Source organism: Chaetura pelagica, unplaced genomic scaffold, assembly GCF_000747805.2.
Source record: "Chaetura pelagica isolate M959 unplaced genomic scaffold, ChaPel_1.0 scaffold530, whole genome shotgun sequence".
NCBI classification, from domain to species: Eukaryota; Metazoa; Chordata; class Aves; order Apodiformes; family Apodidae; genus Chaetura; species Chaetura pelagica.
In genome coordinates this window covers 879,288-899,491 of record NW_009951793.1, presented here as the reverse complement: position 1 = coordinate 899,491, position 20,204 = coordinate 879,288, and the positions used below count along the sequence as shown (strand labels likewise).

Here is a 20,204-nt window from a genome sequence, read left to right as displayed (position 1 = left end):
AAATGTCCCAGTATGAGGATTGCTGCTTCATGGTGCACAAAGGCAGCAGTGCCACCAGCAACATGGGCACTCCCCCAAGTGCTAACTCTTCTAAATCACTGTTTATCTCTGAATCTCCTGCCTCCAAGCCTGTGGGGCAGCTGGGTTGTATATGAGGAGCAGGCAGTGGTTTTAGAACAGGTAGGCTGACCCATAACCAAAAATGTCAGTAATAGTGAGCACACTGGTAGTGGAGCAAAAGAAGGCAGGGAAAAGTTAAGAACCTAACAAGTATATGGGTGTTTTTAAAAAACTGAAGAGTGTCTGGTCTGACTGCATGTGGTCACTGGGCCTTTGTTAGGATCATCCACTTCAGGAGTCTAATCGAGTCATTGCAACTGCTGTGCCATCCAAATTCAGGAAAGAAATGAAAGATTCAGCCCACCCACTCCTCTGGGCTGCCAGATCCTGGCTCCCTACATACTCAGTGGAAAGAATTATTTCTGATGACTAAATTGGACACTATAGTAAATGATCTGAACACACATCTCTGGGTCTGTGTCTACAGGGCATTAAGAAAAAGAAGTTAATAAAAGTTAGCTAAGAGCTAAATTTCCAAAGGGATCTTCAACATTAAAGCTCTATTCACTATTAAGAATTGTTGCAGTGTAACAAAGACAGGAAGGGAATTGAAACAGGACAACTGGAGACACCTCATATGCCATTAGCAAGCCAAAATCCCTGATGTGAGTCTGTGCTCTAGGAATATAAAGAGAAAGGTCGAGAAGAGGAAAAAGCACAAGGGAAAGGACAGCTTATTTTAAACTGCTTCTTTTGGCAAAGCCAATAAATCTTGGAGAATAACGTTACAGACAATTCAATAGTCCCCTGAAGACTCAGTGTATAAAATATGGAGACTAAATTAAATCTTTTAACAGTGGAACTGGGGGATTTTAGCCCTACTTTAAGTGCAGATTTTTACACAACTCTAACTATGGAGAGATTTTTGATCCCTCTGTTATATAACTTTATGAAATTAATCCAACCTGTTACAGAAGGAAGCAAAAGCCAATTTATAGAAATTGGTTGATCACAGGCTTTGATGCTGCAAGGATTAAAAACTACTTGGTATTACCTTCCAGGAAACACCTAGAGAGCAAACCTATAGACAACTACTTGTGAGGGTTTTGTGGCCAATATTAATGACCTCCAAAAGCCCTGGCGCATCATCTTGGTTAGCAGAGGAGCTGTAGGCGAATGTGAGAGGAAAAAGCCATAATTCATAAATTGTGGAAGAATATACTTGTGGTTTGTGGCTAGGACCAGACAGCAGGGCTCAGAGGCTTGAGGTCCCAGCTGTGCCTTTTGCTATCCTGAACAAAACACTTCAGTGCCTAATGACAGTTTCTCCATCTACATGACAGGGATATGAACATTTCCTCCTCTCCTATTTATTATTTATATTTTAGGGGTAGAAGTAGAATGTCACCATTTAAGTGGAAATATACTGCAGAACCCTCTTACTGAGGGCTTCTATTTAAGACAGCTGTTAATATCTGTGTGTTGCATTTATCTGGGTTGGAAAATGAACGTGTCACAGACATGCAGACACTGGATCTGGAGACCTGATCCATTCCAGATCCTCGCCTGAGCAAATGAGCCATTGTGACTCCTGGAATGGAAAAGGGCAAGGTGCAATGAAGCTGCACTGAGTCAGCCTTAGGCAGCAGAGCCAGAACTAATAGAAGTTGCTGGCTGAAAGCTGCCTGCTGTAAGAACGCACTTAGTCTCCTATTCTTTCCATCATCCATTTTATCTTGGCTCCAAACTATCCTGGATGACGATATTATTATATATATATATAATTATTATTATCATCATTATTATTATTGTTGCTCTTGTTGTTGTTGTTGTTATTATTATTATTCACATCATTGTTATATAATTAAAAGTATGGGAGATCAGAGAGAGTACAGGATCCAGGAAAGATCAAAGTGTTTCCCTCTCACTTTTGTGCCATGAGATTTCTGTAATTCAGACTGACATTTATTGTCACCAGCATCAGAAGTAAACTCCTTGGGTAACTACTCATGCTGTTCTCAGATTGATTCTCAGCTCTGCATCACTCACCAAGACTGGCATGTTAGCTGATAAATCAACTGACAAATGCTCCTGCATTTTGATATCATGCAAAGATAGCTGCCTGCTCAGGGTCTGTCAAGGGAATGGTGTGATATATGATCAGTAAAGCCCCTTGGTGCCATTACTCCTTGCTTATAAATCTCTGGAGGATCCAAAGGGAAGGGGACCAGTCTCTCTGGCTGCTCACCCATCACAGAAGATCCTCACAGTGGGCTTGGTGCCTGTGTGAAGCACCGTGTCAGCACCTCATTCAGGAGCAGATGCCGCTCACAGCTCATGAAATCCTTCTGTCTAGCTGTCTTACAGTAGACACTTAGCTGCTGGCTGCATGAGCCACAACAGAGCGTGTCACTGCTTCTTATACATGAGAGACTCAGAAACACAAGGGAATCCAGGAGGAGAAAGGAATAAAATAAAGTAGGAAGAGGGAGGCACTGGGTAAGAACAGGAGTGATGAGTGCGAATAAAAGAGAGGAGGGGAAAGGGGCACATTGGGGAATGGTGAGAGAGGCAGAGGTGCAAAGATCTCCCTTCCTCCTGAAATGGCTGCCTGTCACTCTCCCTCTTCTTATGCACAGGAGAGATGAGAGAAGAGAGTATCTGCAAGTGCTAGACACTAGCTAGACATGACGGGAAGACATCTGCCCTTATCCAGGAATCCTTATTTTATTCACTCATGAGGTGGGCTGAACCCTCATGAATCATATGATAACCTGGACCTCCTTCTATCTGAGGAGACCTCCATGACAGACATGAAAACTTAGACATCACCTTTAAGAAGTTGCCTACACAACACAGTAGACACTGCCTCAGAGATTCCACCTCTGAGACTCTACAAGAATGAACCCTTTGGAAAAAGGATGCAGAAAAGGTGTCTTTGAGGTAGCTGGTCTGTTTTACCTGTGGCAGGGCTTGAACAACTGTATCCAGCAGTGCTCGCATTCCTGTGGCCATCTTCAGTAGCTTCAGGACTGCCACAACAAGCACAAGAGAAGTTTCACTCAGACTGAGCTCAGGAGGTCAACCCTTTGTGTGACAAGACAGATGTCCTGCCCCACCTTGCCCTAAAAAAACCTGGATTGTCCCCTCAACTCTCTTCTCCCTTTGCTCATTTGTTTTGATGGGACAAGCCCAGTGGTTCCTTCTGCTCCAGTCTATCTCCTTCTTACTAAATACTGTTTCTGTCCCCATGCCTATCGAGCTGCTTCTGCTTTGCCTAGACAGTCTGGCCAAGAGTCCTCTTTCTCCCAGCAATATGTATGACAATTGTCCCTCTTGTCCAATTTTACATGTTTTCCCTCACTTTCTCTTCCTCCAGTCATTGTCCGTTAAGGCATCTTAGCACATCTTGGCTACCCCCAGGAAGAATCAGTCTGGTCTGCACAGACTTCAACCTGCTTGATGGCCCCTTCTCCAAACACCACTGCCATGTTTGCCCCATCAAAAGTATAATGGAGAAAATTCAGCTCTTGTGTGATCTGTTCACCCTCCAAGTCCTCCACCTCCTGTTAAAACCACTGCAGGTAAATGCCTGACTTAGGGAAGCCAGAAAGCCTTAGCCTCTCATCTGTCCTTCATTGCACCCCCTGCCTCCCTCCCAGCTCTAGGGACAGGGAGAGCCCATGACTCTATAGCCACTGCTCAATGAGTTATGGCACCAAGTCCCACTCCATGACCACCTACACCCTTGCCCCTGGACAGTGTCTCTCTTACCCCGGGCGATGCGCAGCACCCTCATAATGCGGATGATAGTGGGGTTAATTGGGAGAGCAGCATTGATTTCAATCTCTTCCAACGTGATGCCCATGACAGACAGCAGCACAATGGCCAGATCCAGCTGGTTCCACCTTAAGAAGAGAAATTGAAGAGAATAAAGGAAGATGGAGTTTTTCCAGCTCCCTGAAAAAGCAAGTGAGTTGTCTCCACTTCAACCTAAATATTTATTTATGTATGAATTCAAGGCCCCATGCTGAGTCAGCCTACATAGGCTTTTGCAGACAAACAGAGATTCACGTTGCACACACCAGGAGCAGCCAGAGGCAAGCCAGCCTGATCTGAAAGCATGGAGCTGTGTTACTATGGTGCTATGCTTTGACTAATGGGCTCAGCTTTTCATGGCCTTACTACCTCGAATCAGCTTCGTTATACATGTTCTGCCTCAGCAAGCTCCCAGTTTGCCTCAGGGGCAGGAAAAAAATGGTGGTGTCTAACTCCACCTCCTTTGCTTTCTAGACTAACCAGCAGGTGCCAACAAAGAGGCAGTTTTTGGACAACTCTTACTATTGCCTAGACATTGCGGACCATACTGGCTGAGGCTAGGTCCATGGTGTGTAGAACTGAGGAGGCAGTCAGGGCACTCTGCTGCCACTTCATGCTCAAGAAACGGATCCATCCTCAAAAACTCTGTCCCAAACCCATTTGTCCCACAGCCACAGCTGACATAACCCTCTGCTCACCTGTCTTTGAAGAATCGCCGCAGACCGAATGCCACCAGTTTGAGGACTGCCTCCAACACAAAGACAGTGGTGAACAGGTAGTTGCAGTACTTGAGAGCGGTCTCCAGGGACTGCCAGCAGAAAGAGAGGGTAAAAAATTGAGGTGAAAGTATCATCAAGCACATACACTGTGGGTGGATGCTCCTGAGTGACAGAAACTCACTGGAAGGGGGGGGGAAACTGCTCCATGCCTCCTCCCTACTTGAATATGTAGTCTACTTGCTAAGGGCAACCATCAGCTGGCCCCTCTGCCCCGTGTTGTTCTCGGGATTGGTTATTGTTCCTTCCTCCTGTACTGTTCAGCATAAGCAGGAGGAGGCAGCTTTTGCAGGGAGAATCAACCAAGTACCATCAGCTCCTCTTCTGCCAGTAGCCCATGCCACCTGGATGCCACCAGGTTAATGGTACCAGCATAGCTATTGACCAGGAGTGGAGCACAAAGATTTCCCCAGTTGTGGATACATGTGATCTCTGATGATGGCAAAACCCCTCTGTGCCTTGGTCTGAGGTAGATGTGTCATGACACTATTTAGTGACCCTTCACACTAGAAGGGTTCAAAGTGCTTTAGCAAGATTCTTTAGCAGAGCCTGACAGCAGGCTGACATGGCTGGACCTGCATTCCAGGGGAAGGAACTGAAGAATAAAGAGGAGTGACTTGTTCAGGAACAAAGGCCTGATGTGCTGACAACAGATACAGGTTGAGAGTTCCTGCAGAGTAAAACTGGATATTATCAAGGGCAAGATAATAAAAGGTGGACAGCTGGACAAGACGGGCAAGAAACAGAAGAAACTGGCAGTGGATTTGAATGAAGACAGACAGATTTTGTTCCTGATCAGAGCCTGCACTATCTTGGACAGTATCTGCTCAGGCACCAAAAATGTGACCTCAATCAAGGGTGTCCTCAACAGAAAACTGAAATGCCACCAGGTAGATGTCATGATGAATGCTTTGTCTACATATGGAGACAGAAAGCTCCTTTGATATGTGCAGCACATGTTATTTTCATCAGAGGTATCTAGAGCTTTGCCAGGAACACTGAGAGGTACCTGGTCTTCCACAACAAAAACATGAAATTTACTTGGCCTTCAAGGCCCTTAGCTGCAGGCACTGCAGAGAAAGGCCCTGCTCAGTGCTTTGCCCCTTCTCTTATGCAAAAAAAGGCAGTTTGGTAAAACTATCCCATCCCAAGACACGCAACCAGTCACTCTAGTCCTCTCAGCTCAGGCCATATTGCAGGAGAACTGGTCTGACATTTGGAAATCTGATGCAAAGCCTGAAGCTCACAGGACACTGCTGTTTCCATTGTTCCTCATCTTAGGTTGCAGGGGAATATAGAAACCAGACCCGGCAGCTAAATTTGGGTGACCCACATACCTACTTAATAATATAAAGCACGGAGACTTAATTGCACTGTGCTTTCTAGGGGCCCGACTCCAGCTTAGGTACTGTATCTCTATTGATTTTAATGGATAAAAGAGTCTGAGTAGGGGTGACCTTTCTAGATATATACGAAACCCTTCACACGAGTTTGTCTATTACAGCAACCTTGCAACACTTTAATGGTGTGGGGTTTTTTTTAGTGACACTTAAGTGTCCTACCTATTCTGGTGGGCAGCGGTCATCAGAGAGCTGTAGCAAAAGAACATAATGACTAGAGGCAGGGCTTATCTTCATGATCTCACTCACCACAGGTTGGTTGTAGTGCTCCAAGGACATAGTGACCACGTTGAGGCAGATGATGAAAGTGATGAAGATGTCCAGATAGTGGCTGGTGCAGACCGAATGAATAAGGAGGCGGATGGGGCAGTAGGTAGCATAGTACGGCAAACGCTGCGCCTCTTCAGTGGAAAGAGGGAGATGGGCAGGGTAAGAAACACTGAAGAGGGAGCAGGCATTAAAGTGGTGATAAGTGGTAACAGAAAAGGGAATGATGGTGGGAGAGAGAAAGAGCAGAGAAGGATAGATGAAAGATGGGGAACACAGGAAGAAGGGAAAAAATGCAAAACCAAAACAAAACAAAGAGGAAAAGAAAAGTGAGGGGGAAAATAGAAAAAAAGACAAGGAAAGGAATGCTAGAAAGAAAATCTCTTAGTCTATGTTTGAGGGAATGGTGCTAAATCAGCATTTCATGCCTTGACAAATTAAGATCACAAATGATAAAAGGGAGCAGATGGTTCCAGGAGAGGCCCCAGGGTGTCACAGGAGAGAGGGAAAAACTGGAGCAGAGGAAAGGAAAGCATGTCCACAGGCTGCGAATGGAAGAAAACCATCAGCCTGGGGTAGTATGGATGATTTCCAGGGGCTAGTATGTTTTTGTACTACAGAAGAGGACAGAAACACCAGGAAGAGGGCTTGCTTTACCCCAGAGGATCTGGAACCCCAAGGAGTGACACTGTAACATTGATGGAAAGAGCCAGGAATGAAACACAGGGGTCATCTTCTTTTTTTTTCCTCCTCCCTCTCCTATAAATTTTGGTTTAAACACAAAGCATGGTCTGTCCAGGTCTTCCCCCAGACACCAGCTGGGTTGCCAGAGGCCCAGGTGGGATTATCCCAAGCCCAGGAGGTGTACTGATATGTGCACGACCTGTGTCAACAGTGCCCACCAGCAGATAGGTGCACAGCAGTATTTTTGGTACATGTTATCTCCAGGGTGCTAAAACCCCAGCAGCTTTCCCTAGAGTCCCAGCAGACCTCATCAGCCACCCCCTTCCACAGACCACCCTGGTGAGGTGCGTAGCAACACGGCAGTGGCGCGGGGAGGAAGGCTGAGAGCGCGGCCACAAGCGATGCATTTTGGAGACTGGTCCATTGGGAAAGAAAAAGAAGAGGAAAAGGTTTTTCTCAAAAAAACCCTTGGCCTACGAACCGACCAAACACTTAGGCTGTGCCTTACTCCTTCGCTTCTTCTCCAAGCGGCGCAGGCGTTTCTCCTCCCGCCGCCGCGCCTCCTCGGCCTCTTGGTGTTGCCGGCACTTGTGGAAGTTCTCCACCACCACCCCCACGAACATGTTGAGCACAAAGAAGCTGACGATGAGGAGAAAGGAGATGAAGTAGAGGAGCATCCAGGGGTTGTTGTTGATCACCGGCTGGAGGAGAGGGGAGAAAAGAGATTTTTAATGGCTTGGATGGGCAGAGGTATGGAAAGTACAGGGGTGGGACGTGCCATGGTGATTGGCTATTGGGGAGGTGGGGAGGGATTATGGAAATCAGGGGATTGGGTGGGAAGAGCTGAGGCTACAGGCAAGGCAGTGTGTGATTGGCTGACTGGATCAGGTGGTGGTTGATGGAGCAGGTGGGAGTCAAAGGCCAAAGCCCAATTGCACCGTCTACAATCCAGGAGCAACCCCAGCGGTAGGTCGGGTACAATACCAGTATGTCATAAAATGGATGGTCCAGCCACCAGCAACACCTTTGGCTCAAGGGCAAGTAAATACCACATCCACACACCAACAAAATGGCAATGAGAGAGATCAGAAATGTGATTTAGGCTCAGAAAGAAAGGAGGAACTGACTTTGGCTGAGTCTCCTGACAAAAGGCCTTTAAAACCAACAGTGATGCACCTTTTGCAGAGGTTCAGGGCTAAATGGCGCATCATCCCCGAGGTTCAGGCCTGTGGTACTGCAGCCCATGGCAAACACCTACACCAGGACCCTATTGAGGTTATTGTCTTAACAGTGGAGGAACAGGGGTGCAGTGGGCAGCAGCCCATGCGGTTATTGAAACAACCATCTGTGGGCCAGAAGGGAGCCTGCCTGACCAGAAAGGCACATGGTGTTGTTGTTCCATCAGTGCAAATAGATAAAGACCTGCCATGTGATCCAAACTAAGCAGAGGGTGAGCAATACTACAGACACTCAGTGCACGGCCACAGCTGCAGCTGCCTGACCCCTTGCAACTAGGTGAGCAAAAGATTCACAAGAACCCTGGAAGGGAATCCTAGTTTGAGGGAGGTGTCTGAGGCAGGCTGTCATAGCAGATCTCCAAACTTACTATCCCAAGGAAACTCAAAAAGGTCCTTTCATGAAGAAGTTTTTGTACCTGCTGGTCAACAGCCACAGCATCTAGTCCATTATACATAATATTGACCCAGCCATCCTTGGAAGCCAGAACGAAGAGGGACATCAGAGCCTGCAACATACAAAGCAAAGCAGATGTGGAGCAGATGCATCTGGCAGGCTGGGAAAAAAAATGTGAGTTTACTCTCTTACACACACAACACTGAAATGCTCTTCCTGCCTGTGTCTCTGCACACATCAAGACCTGCTCCTTCCCCCGTGGAGAAGGAGGGGGGACAGGAAGCCATGTGCAGCCAGACCCACTTGAGGAAAGAAATTGTCAACATCCACTTCATGGCAGGAGGAAAAGAAAATCAAGCTCTCTGCTGCCACCACTTTTCTTTCTCCCGCAGCCTGTAAACATCATTCTTATACCATCAACCCACTAGAGACACTGCTTCTGCATGGATACCCATACCAAATATTCACCCCTCCAGGCTCAGGGATCAGGCTTTCCAGGCATTGTATCTGTGCCCTGGGGAGGGGTACCTACAGGACACAAGTCCTGAGCTGGGTTACCATCAAAGACAGAGGCTTCAGGCACACTCACCTGTCCCAGGTTGTCGAAGTTATACTTGTGGTGCACCCACTTGTAGTTGGCAGCCATGCAGTCAGAACGGTTGGTGATGTTCCTGATGTCAACTCCCAGGCAGTGGTAGAACTTGCCCTTGAAGAGCTGCAGGAGGGGAGTGACCCCATCAGCCCCTTTACCCCAGGGTCCCCCATGCTCCCTGGGATGTGCAGAAGCTCATGAGATGGTGAGTGGTCTGCAAGCCAGGTGGGGCAGGACAGAAAGGGAGGACCGTTTTATGGCACAAGCTCACACATTGCTAAGGAACCAGGGTCACCCCGATAAAACTGCACCTGGCTTCTCCATTGCCCCAGACCAGCAGTAACCATAACCCATCACCATCTGACAGCTGTTAGGGCAGCCTTTTTGGGAACATGTAGAAACACCAGCCTAAAGGGAAAAAAATGTTCCCGTTGGCCCCCAAGAGTAATCTCCCCTGTTTGCTTCCCAGTTACTGAGAGAGCTGATGGAAAAAGAAGATCTCATCTGAGGATAAAGGAACCAGAAAAAACATCCCCTGATTCTCAGATTATTGTTTTGGTTTTGCTTGTTTTGTTTTTCTTCCACAAATCTGCACTGCACTGCTGTGGCTCTTCTGCCCAGGGTTCCTTTCCCCATATGGAAGGTACTGGATTGTACAGATGCATCAGAGCAGACTAAGTATAGTGCATTCCCTGAGATGGAAGTGACACCCACACCCTTGCTCCTCTGCAATGCAACAGCTGAAAATGACGAGGTTTAAATTAAAAAAAAATAAAAACAGGAAGGTTGTGGGTGGATTTAGGGCTAAGAGTGAGGAGGAAAAACAGCTGATTGGTGGCAGAGTTTGCGCAAGCAGGTGCTGAGCTACCTGCTCTTGTGGTGTGGCATGAATGCACACAGTGAGCCCTGTGCTGTGCCAGCCCTGGGGTCTCCCTGTATCACTGACCCAAATCCTGACCTAACTCCTGCCAGACATGAGTGTTCACTCCTGCCTTGCAGATCCAGCAATGCCTGCACTCGCTAAGCACCTGGCTGTCTTTGCCAAAGGCTGCTGGGACATTCGGACGGGAAACAGCTCATGGAAGAGGGCAGCTGCAGAAAGTTTCCCAGCTTGCCCATCCCTTCCGCTCTGCTTAGTTCCCTGTGCCTGTGTGTACAGGTGTCCATGGTAGGGGTAAGGGCGTGGGACCTGTTTAATGGGCAGTAAGAAGCCTACCTGCACACCCAGGATGCCAAAGATGATGAAGAAAGCACAGCAGATGAGGACAATGTTTCCTATGGGCTTGAGGGAAGAAATTAGTGTCTCCACCACCAGCTTCAGGCCAGGGGCTCGGCTGATGACTCTGAAAGGAAAGGAAGGTTAGGGGTGACAGAGGAACAGGACAGGGAAGTTTGACCTAAGCCAAGCATTTTCAGCAGCAACAGACCCCCTACTCTGTCTATGCAGTGACCCGTCAGTGGGGATCACTTTCCTGCAAGACTCTTCTCTTCCATGGGTTGGTTGTCTGACAAGGGACCTCCAGGGCCAGATTTGTATGGCTAAGGGGAACATCCCTGTGGCTTGTGGCTTGCCAAAGACCACACTTGGCCTGGCACAGCAGGATCTGATTCTGGGACCCTTCCTGGGGTGGGGGTGGGGCACCTGGTGGGAAGAGGGGTCTGAGCAGGGTTCAGTGGGGCTCTGACCGGAGGGGACGTAAGGTGCGCAGCAGCCGGAGGACCCGCAGCACCCCCAGGATTTTGGCACCACCAGCAGAGGCCACTGAGACTACGATGTCAATGATAGACACGAAGACCAAGAAGCCATCCAAGATGTTCCAGCTGCTGCGGAGATAAGCCTGATCCCCAAAATACAGGCCTAGAGAGACAACCTGCAAGAGAAGGGAAAGCAGGAAAGGTTAAATGGCTCCTTTTCATGTTGCCTGGTAGAGCTGTGTTGCGAGGGGGGGAGGATGGGAAAGAATTATCAACTCCACATCACACTGGCATACCCTCTTATAGTCTTTTCCTTTCACCTGGCAGACTATGAAGGAAAATATATTTGTGAAAAGTGGCAGCACGTAACTCCAAAAATAACAGGGCCATAGTGTCTTTTCACCTTTTCTCTGCTTCCCTGAGCAACAGGACTCTATAGAGAACATGGAGCAAACCTTTCCGTGCCATACCACAGGCCTGGAGCAAGTCTCCTAGTCCAGAGGTCACCTGGGAGGTAAAATAGGGTACCAAAACCCATACTTGAGCTCCAAAGGGGGTGGTTTGATTCTCAGCGATTCTCAACGCCAGCAGGTGGCCCTGGGGGGAGCTGAACACCCTGCAAATCAGGGTGTTTGATGAGCAAACATGAACTATGTTGTTCCTGACACTGGGAAAATGCTCTGAACTGTTCATCTCCACAGTAACTTACCTTCAGTGTCATCTCAGCTACAAAAATTGCTGTGAAAATGTAGTTGGACACAGTGAGAAAGATTCTCTCCTAGAAGAAACAAACAAACAAAGAAAGAAACAGAAAAAGGCCTTAAATGTATCTTGACTTCTTGTTCTGAAAGTTGGGGAAATAAGAGAGGTGCCTTTGGCAAAGGTCAGTGCTGGGCGGCTTTCAGCTCACACACCTTGGTTCAGCCCTATGTCACAGCTGGGAAAGGATCCTATGCAGCTCTGCAAGAGCACAGCAGATGGGATTTGGAAGACATTCTGCAAATCTGGTTTCAAGGTGCTCTCTGCCCTGTTCTGCCAGTGCTGCTCAGTCCTGACCTTCTGCTCTGACCTGGGACTCCTTCCCAAAGGGCTGCTGAGCACCAGCCACTGGATTGTGCACAAGTGCAGTAGAGTCTGAGGGTCAGCTAAGACAGACATGCAGAAAAAGCCATTTCACTTTGCCAGCTTGAGCCATCTCCAAGATAGCTCCAAAGCAGCATACATGAATGATGACATGGCATTCCTACAGAATGGAAGTTACTTCCATCTTTTAGTTTCCAGTTGCTGTCCTTTTTTCCAGTCATCTCTTAACTGCAGATGCCTGTGGGATTCTATTACTCTCCAAGAGGGAGGAAACAAGAATTACTTCCTAATAAAGTGGGTTGCCCCATTATAAGACTGTGCATGGGAAGCACATATAATGTGAATTACCAATACTTCGGCATTTAAATAGATGAGTGGGAGCTGATGCTGACATTCTTCTAGAGGTCATACCAGTGCCAGGAACATTCACAAACCTCTTCCAGAGGTTGTGTTCAAAAGTAGGTGGGAGGAAATCACAGAATCACCAAGGCTGGAAAAGACCTTTAAGATCATCAAGTCCAGATGCTCACCGTGCTTCTGTGTTCAATCTGCGGTCTCTCCAGGGCAATGGTGATGCAGTTTAGGAAGATGAAGGCCAGCACAACGTAGTCAAAGAGCTTGTGAGCAATGATGGTTTGGCAGAGGAGGCGAAACCTGCAAGAGAGTTCCAATGGGCAGCTGTGCCTTAGGCAGAGCAAGGTTAGGAGCTATGAAGACAGAAAATGGAGAGGTCTGGCCAAAACTGAGCTCTGACATGGCAGCTTTCCTATCACTGGCACCAATGCCCCTTTCCATGGCAATATCCCAGGGTGGCTCACAATCACACAGGGAGCCTGAGGAAGAGTAAGAAGTAGAACCTTCATCCATTGCCCCAGTGCCAGCGTGGTTTCTAACCACTACAGCTCTGTGGTCCTCTCTTGCTCTGTAGAGAAGAGGCTGTGTTTCAGTTTTCTTCCCAAATTCACACTTTGTACCACCCCAGAGTAAAGAGGCCACATGCTGAAAGCTGAGGAGGTGCAGGTAGGTTGGCTGTCGTGTGGACCACACTTCTGTCCATTCTGATATACATTTTGTCCATTAGTGTAGGTGTCACACAGAGCAAAGAGCTCTCCCTTGTGACCTGTAATAAGACTCCTTTCTTTTTAAGGAGCGATGCACATGGGTGGAATACTTTTGGCTGAGGTACGTGGATGTTTTCCTCCATGGTGGGAAGACCCCTTTAGCAGGAAGAATTTATCCCAGATTTCTTTTTTTTTTTCAGGCAAGAAGAACTCTAACTTTGCCCTAAAAGGTGTGATAACTGCTGATAAGTTGGTACTGGGGCTGAAAATGAAATGGAGAGACTGTTCTGGTACCAGGGGAGGAAATATCAGTATTACAAAGTTGTTAATATCACATTCCTTCTTTTGGATTAATGTTAGTATTCCCTGCTTTGCTACAAATATTTATGACTACACAAAATAAAAATGGGATACTCCAAAGGGAGCGAAAGTCACAACCGCTATTTAGGATTCTCATCTTTCCTTTCATCTCCAGAACCAAGGAAAAGAAGTGTTGTTTGGCTGTAGAAAGGGAGATGGAGCAGAAAAAACAAATTCCCAGATGGTAAATTTAAAGTTGCCAGGTCAGGATATGTGGCCAGCATGGCAACAGAATCTCACGCATCTTCTTAACCCTCTCATGGCAAAAACTGCACAAACCTGTTTTGTGGAGAGAAGAGATATATGGACCAGTCTTCCCGTAATTCACACCAGTCTGGTTTATAGACTTCCATCATCTTCCGGATGCGAAAGCACAGGCTCTGGGGGGATGCAGCAGAAGCAAGTTTCACTGGTTACCTTCCCACTTGCCTGAGAGAGGTTTTCTTCCTTTCACATCTGATCCTAAAACACCACTACCTGCAGTTCCCCAGGTACAACATCTGCCTTTCTTTAAGACCCCAAATGAGGAAATGGACTCATAGAGCAAAAAGCCACTGAAAAGGAGGTAAGAGTTGCTTTGCCATGGCCTGTTTACCTCATGGCATCTGGTTTCCTCCCTGGTCATAGAATCATTTTGGTTGGAAAAGACCTTTGAGATCATCAAGTCCAACCATTAACCTAGCAGTGCCAAGACCACTACTAAACCAGATCCCTTTTTTCCCTCCCCAGATCATTGCCAATAAAACTGCTAGTGTCCTTTCTAGAGCAGGACATTGTCCATGACACTTTCTCAGAGCTTTTGGAGTAGCTCTGTTACATGAGTACAGTGTTTTCTCACTACCTCAGCTAAACAAGAGGCCAGGACAGGAAGGCCTTCTGTTGGCACTTGGGCTCAGAGGTGTTTTAATTTCCAACAGCATACGTGTTTGTTCAAATTTCTACTGACACTCCCTCATTTTCTCCACTCTGATCTGCTCACAGATTCAGCATCATGGTCACCCAGGCTGGCAACACAAAACTCAGTTGCTTTGTCTCTTGTGTCTGTGCATCCTACTCTGATCTGCTGATGTTCTCCCTGTAGAGCTCTCACTGCTCACACAGTCTGACCTTTCTTAACCCGTAGAAATCACTGGCTGCACTGCTTTGAAATAACAGCCCCCAGATGACCATGCACGTGCCTCACATCAGCCTTCTTCCCACCATCCACCTGTACAACTGTCTTGCAGGCAGCCTGACACTGTGGTTTGAGCTGGTCTGGGCCTAGAAGATTCCATCTGCATTCAGTGTCATCCTCAAGGATGTACGTGCAGCATCTTTGCAACCTCTGCCATCCACAAGGCAGGGAGACTGAAACTTGAGGAATGTGAGGATTATTTGGAGTTTCCTGCAGCAACCCCAGGTTCCCTCCATCAAGTACTCACATAATCTATCTCTTCATCATCCTCTCCCCGGTCTTTGCGGTTGTTCATCTTTGGGAAGATCTCCTTGGCAATAGTGGGCATTTTGCCATTGCAGTCTTGATGCTCACTGGCCCCAGAAGCTGCTCCCAGCTTATGGGTCACTCTGTGGGCAGATGGGACTGAGGCCAACTCCAGCAGATCACAGGAGTCTTTGGTGTCCAGGGAAAGCGTCCGGCGGTGATGATACACCCTTCCCGTCCTGTCTGGCTCCCCATCTGCTGCCCTATGCCTTTCCCCAGGCAGGAGGGATTCGTGCTCAGCAGAGGGAGGTTTGTGCTTCAGGCTGTGTCCCCGGGCCAGGCTGTTCCAGCTGGAGCAGCAGCTTCCCCAGGCCCCGCTGCGGCTCCAGGCACCATAGTGGGAACTGCGGGAGCTGGACTGTAAGAGAGCAGGACAGGGATTCAGTAATCCTGGGCACAAGGAGGGAGCATGCGATCCTATTTCAGATCATAGATTTCTCCCTGGGCCTCTAAGCCAGGAGACTGCCATTTGTCAACCATTGAGGATGTTGCAGGTGGGAATTTAGCAGCCATCTCTGTAAATCTGGCAATAAATTGCTTATGAGTTAGCAATGGTGATGGCTGTGATAACTTTATAGCACCATCTGTGTGCAAAGCACTTTGGGGGAAGGTAAATAATAAAGCCAAAGGCCAGTTGCCTGATGTTGTTACTTACACCAGCACAGAGCAAGAATAAAGCTCTCCAAAAATCTGATTGGCAACTTTTTACGCTGCCCTGGGGTAAAGGATAACACAAGACACAGGGTGATGGATAAGCTGACAAACCATCTTTGAGTACAGTCTTAGTAAATGGAAGGAATGACAGAAACAGGCTTGTTGGTTATAGTCTAGTCTAACCACATCAGCAACTTATCATGTAATATTTGGCTGCCAGCTCTCCCTGTTTAGAAATAAGAAGGGCATGAACCCTCTGAGCACTGAAGAACCCCTCCAAAGCTACATGTACCAGTGGGTAGAAAGCCCAGAACTTGGTATTACGAGCTAGATAGGTTTGAGATGCATTGGCTGGACAGCCAGCAGTGTTTGGGGAAGTGCTAAGAGGCAGGAAGACCTGCTATGCAGAGCTCAGTACAAGATTTCTCTCTTAATTGTTACAAAAACTTCCAGAAAACCTATCTGTTATGAGACTCATCAGCAGTTTTGGCATCAACCAGACATTTCTATGCTCCCAACTAACTCAGCATCATTTTGCGTCCTGTGCTCTGGGAAAACAAGGAAAAGATAAGAGGACAAAACGTGTTTCACTCTAAGAGGGAGACTCTGTCTCCTTGGTGTTCCCCCACTCCCATCAGAAAAATATACAAGAGCTGAATCCCACACTCAGTGGAATGCAGAACAATAATCTGGAAACAGATGTCCTTCACCTAGAAATTTGGATAAATAATGTGAACTGACCTGGCTTCCTGAATACAGGCGAAGTGCTGTGTTAGAAACTTATAGGAGCAGGGCAATCCTCCAGAGCAATCACCAGATGATGATAGAAAGATAACAGATTGCTTAGATTTCAAAAGAGGGGTATGACACACATTTCCACTCACTCACTCACCAACGAGCGCTGGTCATAGGTCATTCTGCCCAGGGACATGACACTACTCTTCCTCGAGCCAACAGTAACACGGATCTGGTCAGGCTGCAAGGAATTGCGAGAGGAGTTGGTGACTCCCCCAGCAGCCACTGGTGGGTTTGAAGAAGGCAAGGATGGGTCCAAGTGTCCATTAGGTGTCACAGGAATTGCACAGAGCTTGGGATCTGGGTGAAAAGATGAAGAAAGAAGAAGAAAGTAGTGAGTTCCTCACTATCCAGTGACTGTTTCAATGTCTCAGCTATTTAGCATGTTAGCAGCAGTTAACAGAATATTAGCTGTCTAGCATCAATCAACATCAACTCCTTCTGATTTAGGGTGCTGTGGCAAAAGCAGTGCCAACCTGGGAAGACTTTGAAGTATTCTCCTAAGTCACCAAACTGATGGCAGCCCTCCCTGGGGCCAGAGACATACAAGAAGATTGCTGGCCAGGCAGACTTAAGCTGACAGGCAGAGCAAGAAGCCAAAGCTCGGCAGCAAAGGGAGGAGATTGTGATTCTGTGTGCCTAGAACTGATACCTGCATCTTCAGATCTGAACAAATAACACTGACTCTCAAACTGACTATTTAAAGTGGTTAGGCTGAGACACTAAGATGTTGGGAGACCTGCAGCCATCCATGTATTGGGGTCACCTTTAAGTTCCTGCAATCATACTCCTCATCCCAGCCTATCCTACTATACTGGGACACTTCAAATGACTGATCATTGACCTTGAAGATCAAGGACACCTAAAAAGGGTATGTTAGAAGCTGTGGATGACCATCAGCATTTGCTGAGATAGATGGAGAGGATGGGGCACCGGATTTAATGTCTGAAAAGACCAGAGTTATAATTTTTGTTTGACCTATTGCATAATGAGGGTCACATATCCTCATGTGGATGCAGTGTCACAGCCATGAGTGCATCAAAAGGCTCTGCAACCTTTTCTTCATCTGCCCTCCTAGGAGTTTGGCTGCCTGCATTCAAGGTAAGCTCTGATATGGTGCAGTCCCGTAACCCAGAATCAGACTGCTATGAAAACATCTAAGTTGTAGGAGAGAGCTGTGACAAGCCAACAGTGGAGCCACTGCTCCTTGCTGCGCGAGCTGCATTTAAGCTCAGACTTGTGCCTGTGGTCTTTGACTGGGTTGTGCTGTGAGTATGCTTGTGATTTCCTTTTCACCTTGTGCTGATTCTGACCTTGCCTTGCTGACTGGACTTCTTGTCTTGGCCTCAGACCTGCCTCACCACTGTGGACTTGCCTGGGGCTGACCCTGACTGGTGTCAGCAGACCTGTTCTGTCCACCTTGTGCAAGTACTGTGCCTTTGTCAGTGTGGTCCTTGTCCTCCTGCCTGGCTGTCTCTTCCCCTCGGCTCCTGGCTCTCCACCCATCATGAAGCAAGATGCTCTTGCTGCTCCCTGCCACCAAGTCCTGTCTGAAGCATAATACCTCTTGTAGAATGACTTGTAGTCTTCAAGGAAAGACTTTGAGGCATGGAGACCTTACTCAGCAGTTTGTAGGCAGACTGTTCCAACAGTTAATTATCTTTCCTTAAAAATATGTGGCTTTTTTTCAGTCTGAATTTGTCTAGCTTAAGCTTCCAACATTTACAATCTCATTATGCTTTTTTCTGCTCAATTAAAGAGCCATCTACCATCAGAAATCTCGCCTTATGGTCAGCACTTACAAAGTGTATGATCTAGTTACTGCTCTGCTTTTTTCTAAGCTTCGTTAGCCTCTTGCTGTGAGACAAGACCTCTAGACTTGTCTGAGTCCTTTCTAATGTGTTGGTATCCCTTATCCAAATGTGGGTCCCAGATCTGGACAGAGTGTTTCTGAAATGGTGCCCCTGAAGCAGAGACATTCTCACTTCTCGCTCCTAGTTGCCATTCTGTAGGTCTTTCAAGAACTGACCCCCTTAGCTATCACATTCCTCAGGATTCCAGCATGGCTCTGTTTTTCCACAGATAACACCACAAACTAGCATAAAGTACAAAATGAAAACTGTTAAGTTCTTGGAGATGGGAGTGATCTTTCTGCAGAATCTACTTTTGGTTTTCTCACTTATCAGCAATGAGAGATGAGCAAATGAAGCTGTTTGAGCCATTGTACCTGAGCCTTCCTGAACCTCTTGGAACTGATCTAACTCCTCCATGTTTGATGAACTCTGATCTTCATCTGAATATGAACGGTTGGCATCACCCTGGAACACACAAATTTAGAAGTTGGAAACTCATAAACAGAAGAGACCATTTGTTGTTGTCTTTCATTGCTGGAATAACTGTAAAACCCTCCTTGGCAGACATGCATCAGTGTGATCCCTGGAAAGCATCTCATGTGACTTGGGATGGCTGATGTTCTGTGTTCTTCCTTTTGGAGGGGCAAAGAACTCACCCTAGTAGGGTAGGGCCTGTTGCACAGGATGGAAATTGAGAACTCCCTTCCAGAGGGCTTGTCTCTTCCCTTGCAAGGATTAGCTTTTTTTTTTTTTGCTTTTTTTAAAATGAAGCCCACCCTGAACTGAACAAAGGAAATGACAGAGGTGTGACACTTAGGGACTCTTCCACCCCAGTGCTCTCAAAGTGTCTCAGTGATATCCCTTTTAGCACTTCTATTTCTGTTCCTGATGAGGTCTTGGTTGCAACTCACCTCAGCCTGGAACCCCTCCACCAGAATGGCCACCAGCAGATTGAAGAGCACATAATTGCCAAATGTCATGAGAGCCACAAAGTAGAGGGAAGCCCATGGCGAGGTAGAGGCCATGCCATTATAGAGCACAACATTCCAATCCTCCTGGGTTAGGATCTGCAATCAGGAGCAGAGGCCACATAAACATGGAGGAAGAACACAAAAGGGATTCTTAGGAAAAGACAATGAAAGGACACACATCAGGATCACATGAGGCCTCTCTGCTTGCCACAACAGGAGTGAACTTTGCAAACTGTCTCTTGGGAAGGAAGAAGATCCCCTGAGACACACCAGTTGTTTGGTTGCAACATGCAGTTCTTCTTTGTCTGTCAGAAGTGATTGCAATGCTCTGCAACAAGATAAAGCACGTCCTGATCCTCTTCACTTTACCCACAGAGAGCAAAGTGGGCTCACCTGGAAGACGGTGACAATGGCCCACAGCAGGGAGTCAAAATTCTTCCGGTCAGGAACCGTATCTCCTGTGTCTGTCCTGAGGCTAAACTTGCAACCAAAGATGTGCATTCCCAGGATGCTGTTGGGACAAAAAGTGGAAATGGTGTCAAATACACATACCTCTGCTACTACCATGAGCTCATCAGAGTATTTCTTTTTCCCCCCTGACAATCTAGCCTAACTCCACAGGAGTGAGGGGTTGAACAGCACAGCCAGAACACTGGGACCTACCAGTGAAGACGTAGCTGTGTATTGCATCCCTATAGCTCACCAAAAACCTTGCCTTCCATCTTTACTGCCTCACATATTCCCCTCCAACCTGTTCTTCAGATCCGTTCTCTCCATAGTTCTTATTTGCTCTTATGTTTTCTTCATCTGCATACCACTGCATCCATGGGATGCACTAACAAACTTTCTCAGTTGCTTCCTGTCACTCCTCTACCAGAGTCAGCCTCCAGACTGAATTGTTCCTGCAGCCAGTGGGGATTACCAAACCGCTTCACCCATCCTGCAATGGGACAATACATTCAACGTGTGCATTTGATGGCAGTATTTCTCCATCCCATCCAGGCCAAATCTTCAGCTGCTGA

General features: G+C 47.2%; 1 protein-coding gene across 1 annotated transcript in view; it reads right to left on the bottom strand.

Annotated features, from left to right (window-relative positions):
* CACNA1I (calcium channel, voltage-dependent, T type, alpha 1I subunit) overlaps positions 1 to 20,204 on the bottom strand; it is a gene marked incomplete at its 3' end in the record, with an annotated part of 168,391 nt that overhangs the window by 9,274 nt on the left and 138,913 nt on the right. Inside the window, exons 12-28 of the mRNA XM_010006851.1 lie at positions 19,576 to 19,693; positions 19,123 to 19,278; positions 18,586 to 18,676; positions 16,456 to 16,658; positions 14,851 to 15,267; positions 13,709 to 13,809; positions 12,539 to 12,662; positions 11,635 to 11,703; positions 10,917 to 11,101; positions 10,447 to 10,573; positions 9,228 to 9,353; positions 8,661 to 8,750; positions 7,515 to 7,707; positions 6,305 to 6,456; positions 4,578 to 4,687; positions 3,835 to 3,968; positions 3,022 to 3,092 (exon numbers count right to left, since the gene is read on the bottom strand). Coding sequence (XP_010005153.1) covers positions 3,022 to 3,092; positions 3,835 to 3,968; positions 4,578 to 4,687; positions 6,305 to 6,456; positions 7,515 to 7,707; positions 8,661 to 8,750; positions 9,228 to 9,353; positions 10,447 to 10,573; positions 10,917 to 11,101; positions 11,635 to 11,703; positions 12,539 to 12,662; positions 13,709 to 13,809; positions 14,851 to 15,267; positions 16,456 to 16,658; positions 18,586 to 18,676; positions 19,123 to 19,278; positions 19,576 to 19,693 — 2,467 coding nt within the window. The remainder of the gene's footprint in view (positions 1 to 3,021; positions 3,093 to 3,834; positions 3,969 to 4,577; positions 4,688 to 6,304; positions 6,457 to 7,514; positions 7,708 to 8,660; positions 8,751 to 9,227; positions 9,354 to 10,446; positions 10,574 to 10,916; positions 11,102 to 11,634; positions 11,704 to 12,538; positions 12,663 to 13,708; positions 13,810 to 14,850; positions 15,268 to 16,455; positions 16,659 to 18,585; positions 18,677 to 19,122; positions 19,279 to 19,575; positions 19,694 to 20,204) is intronic.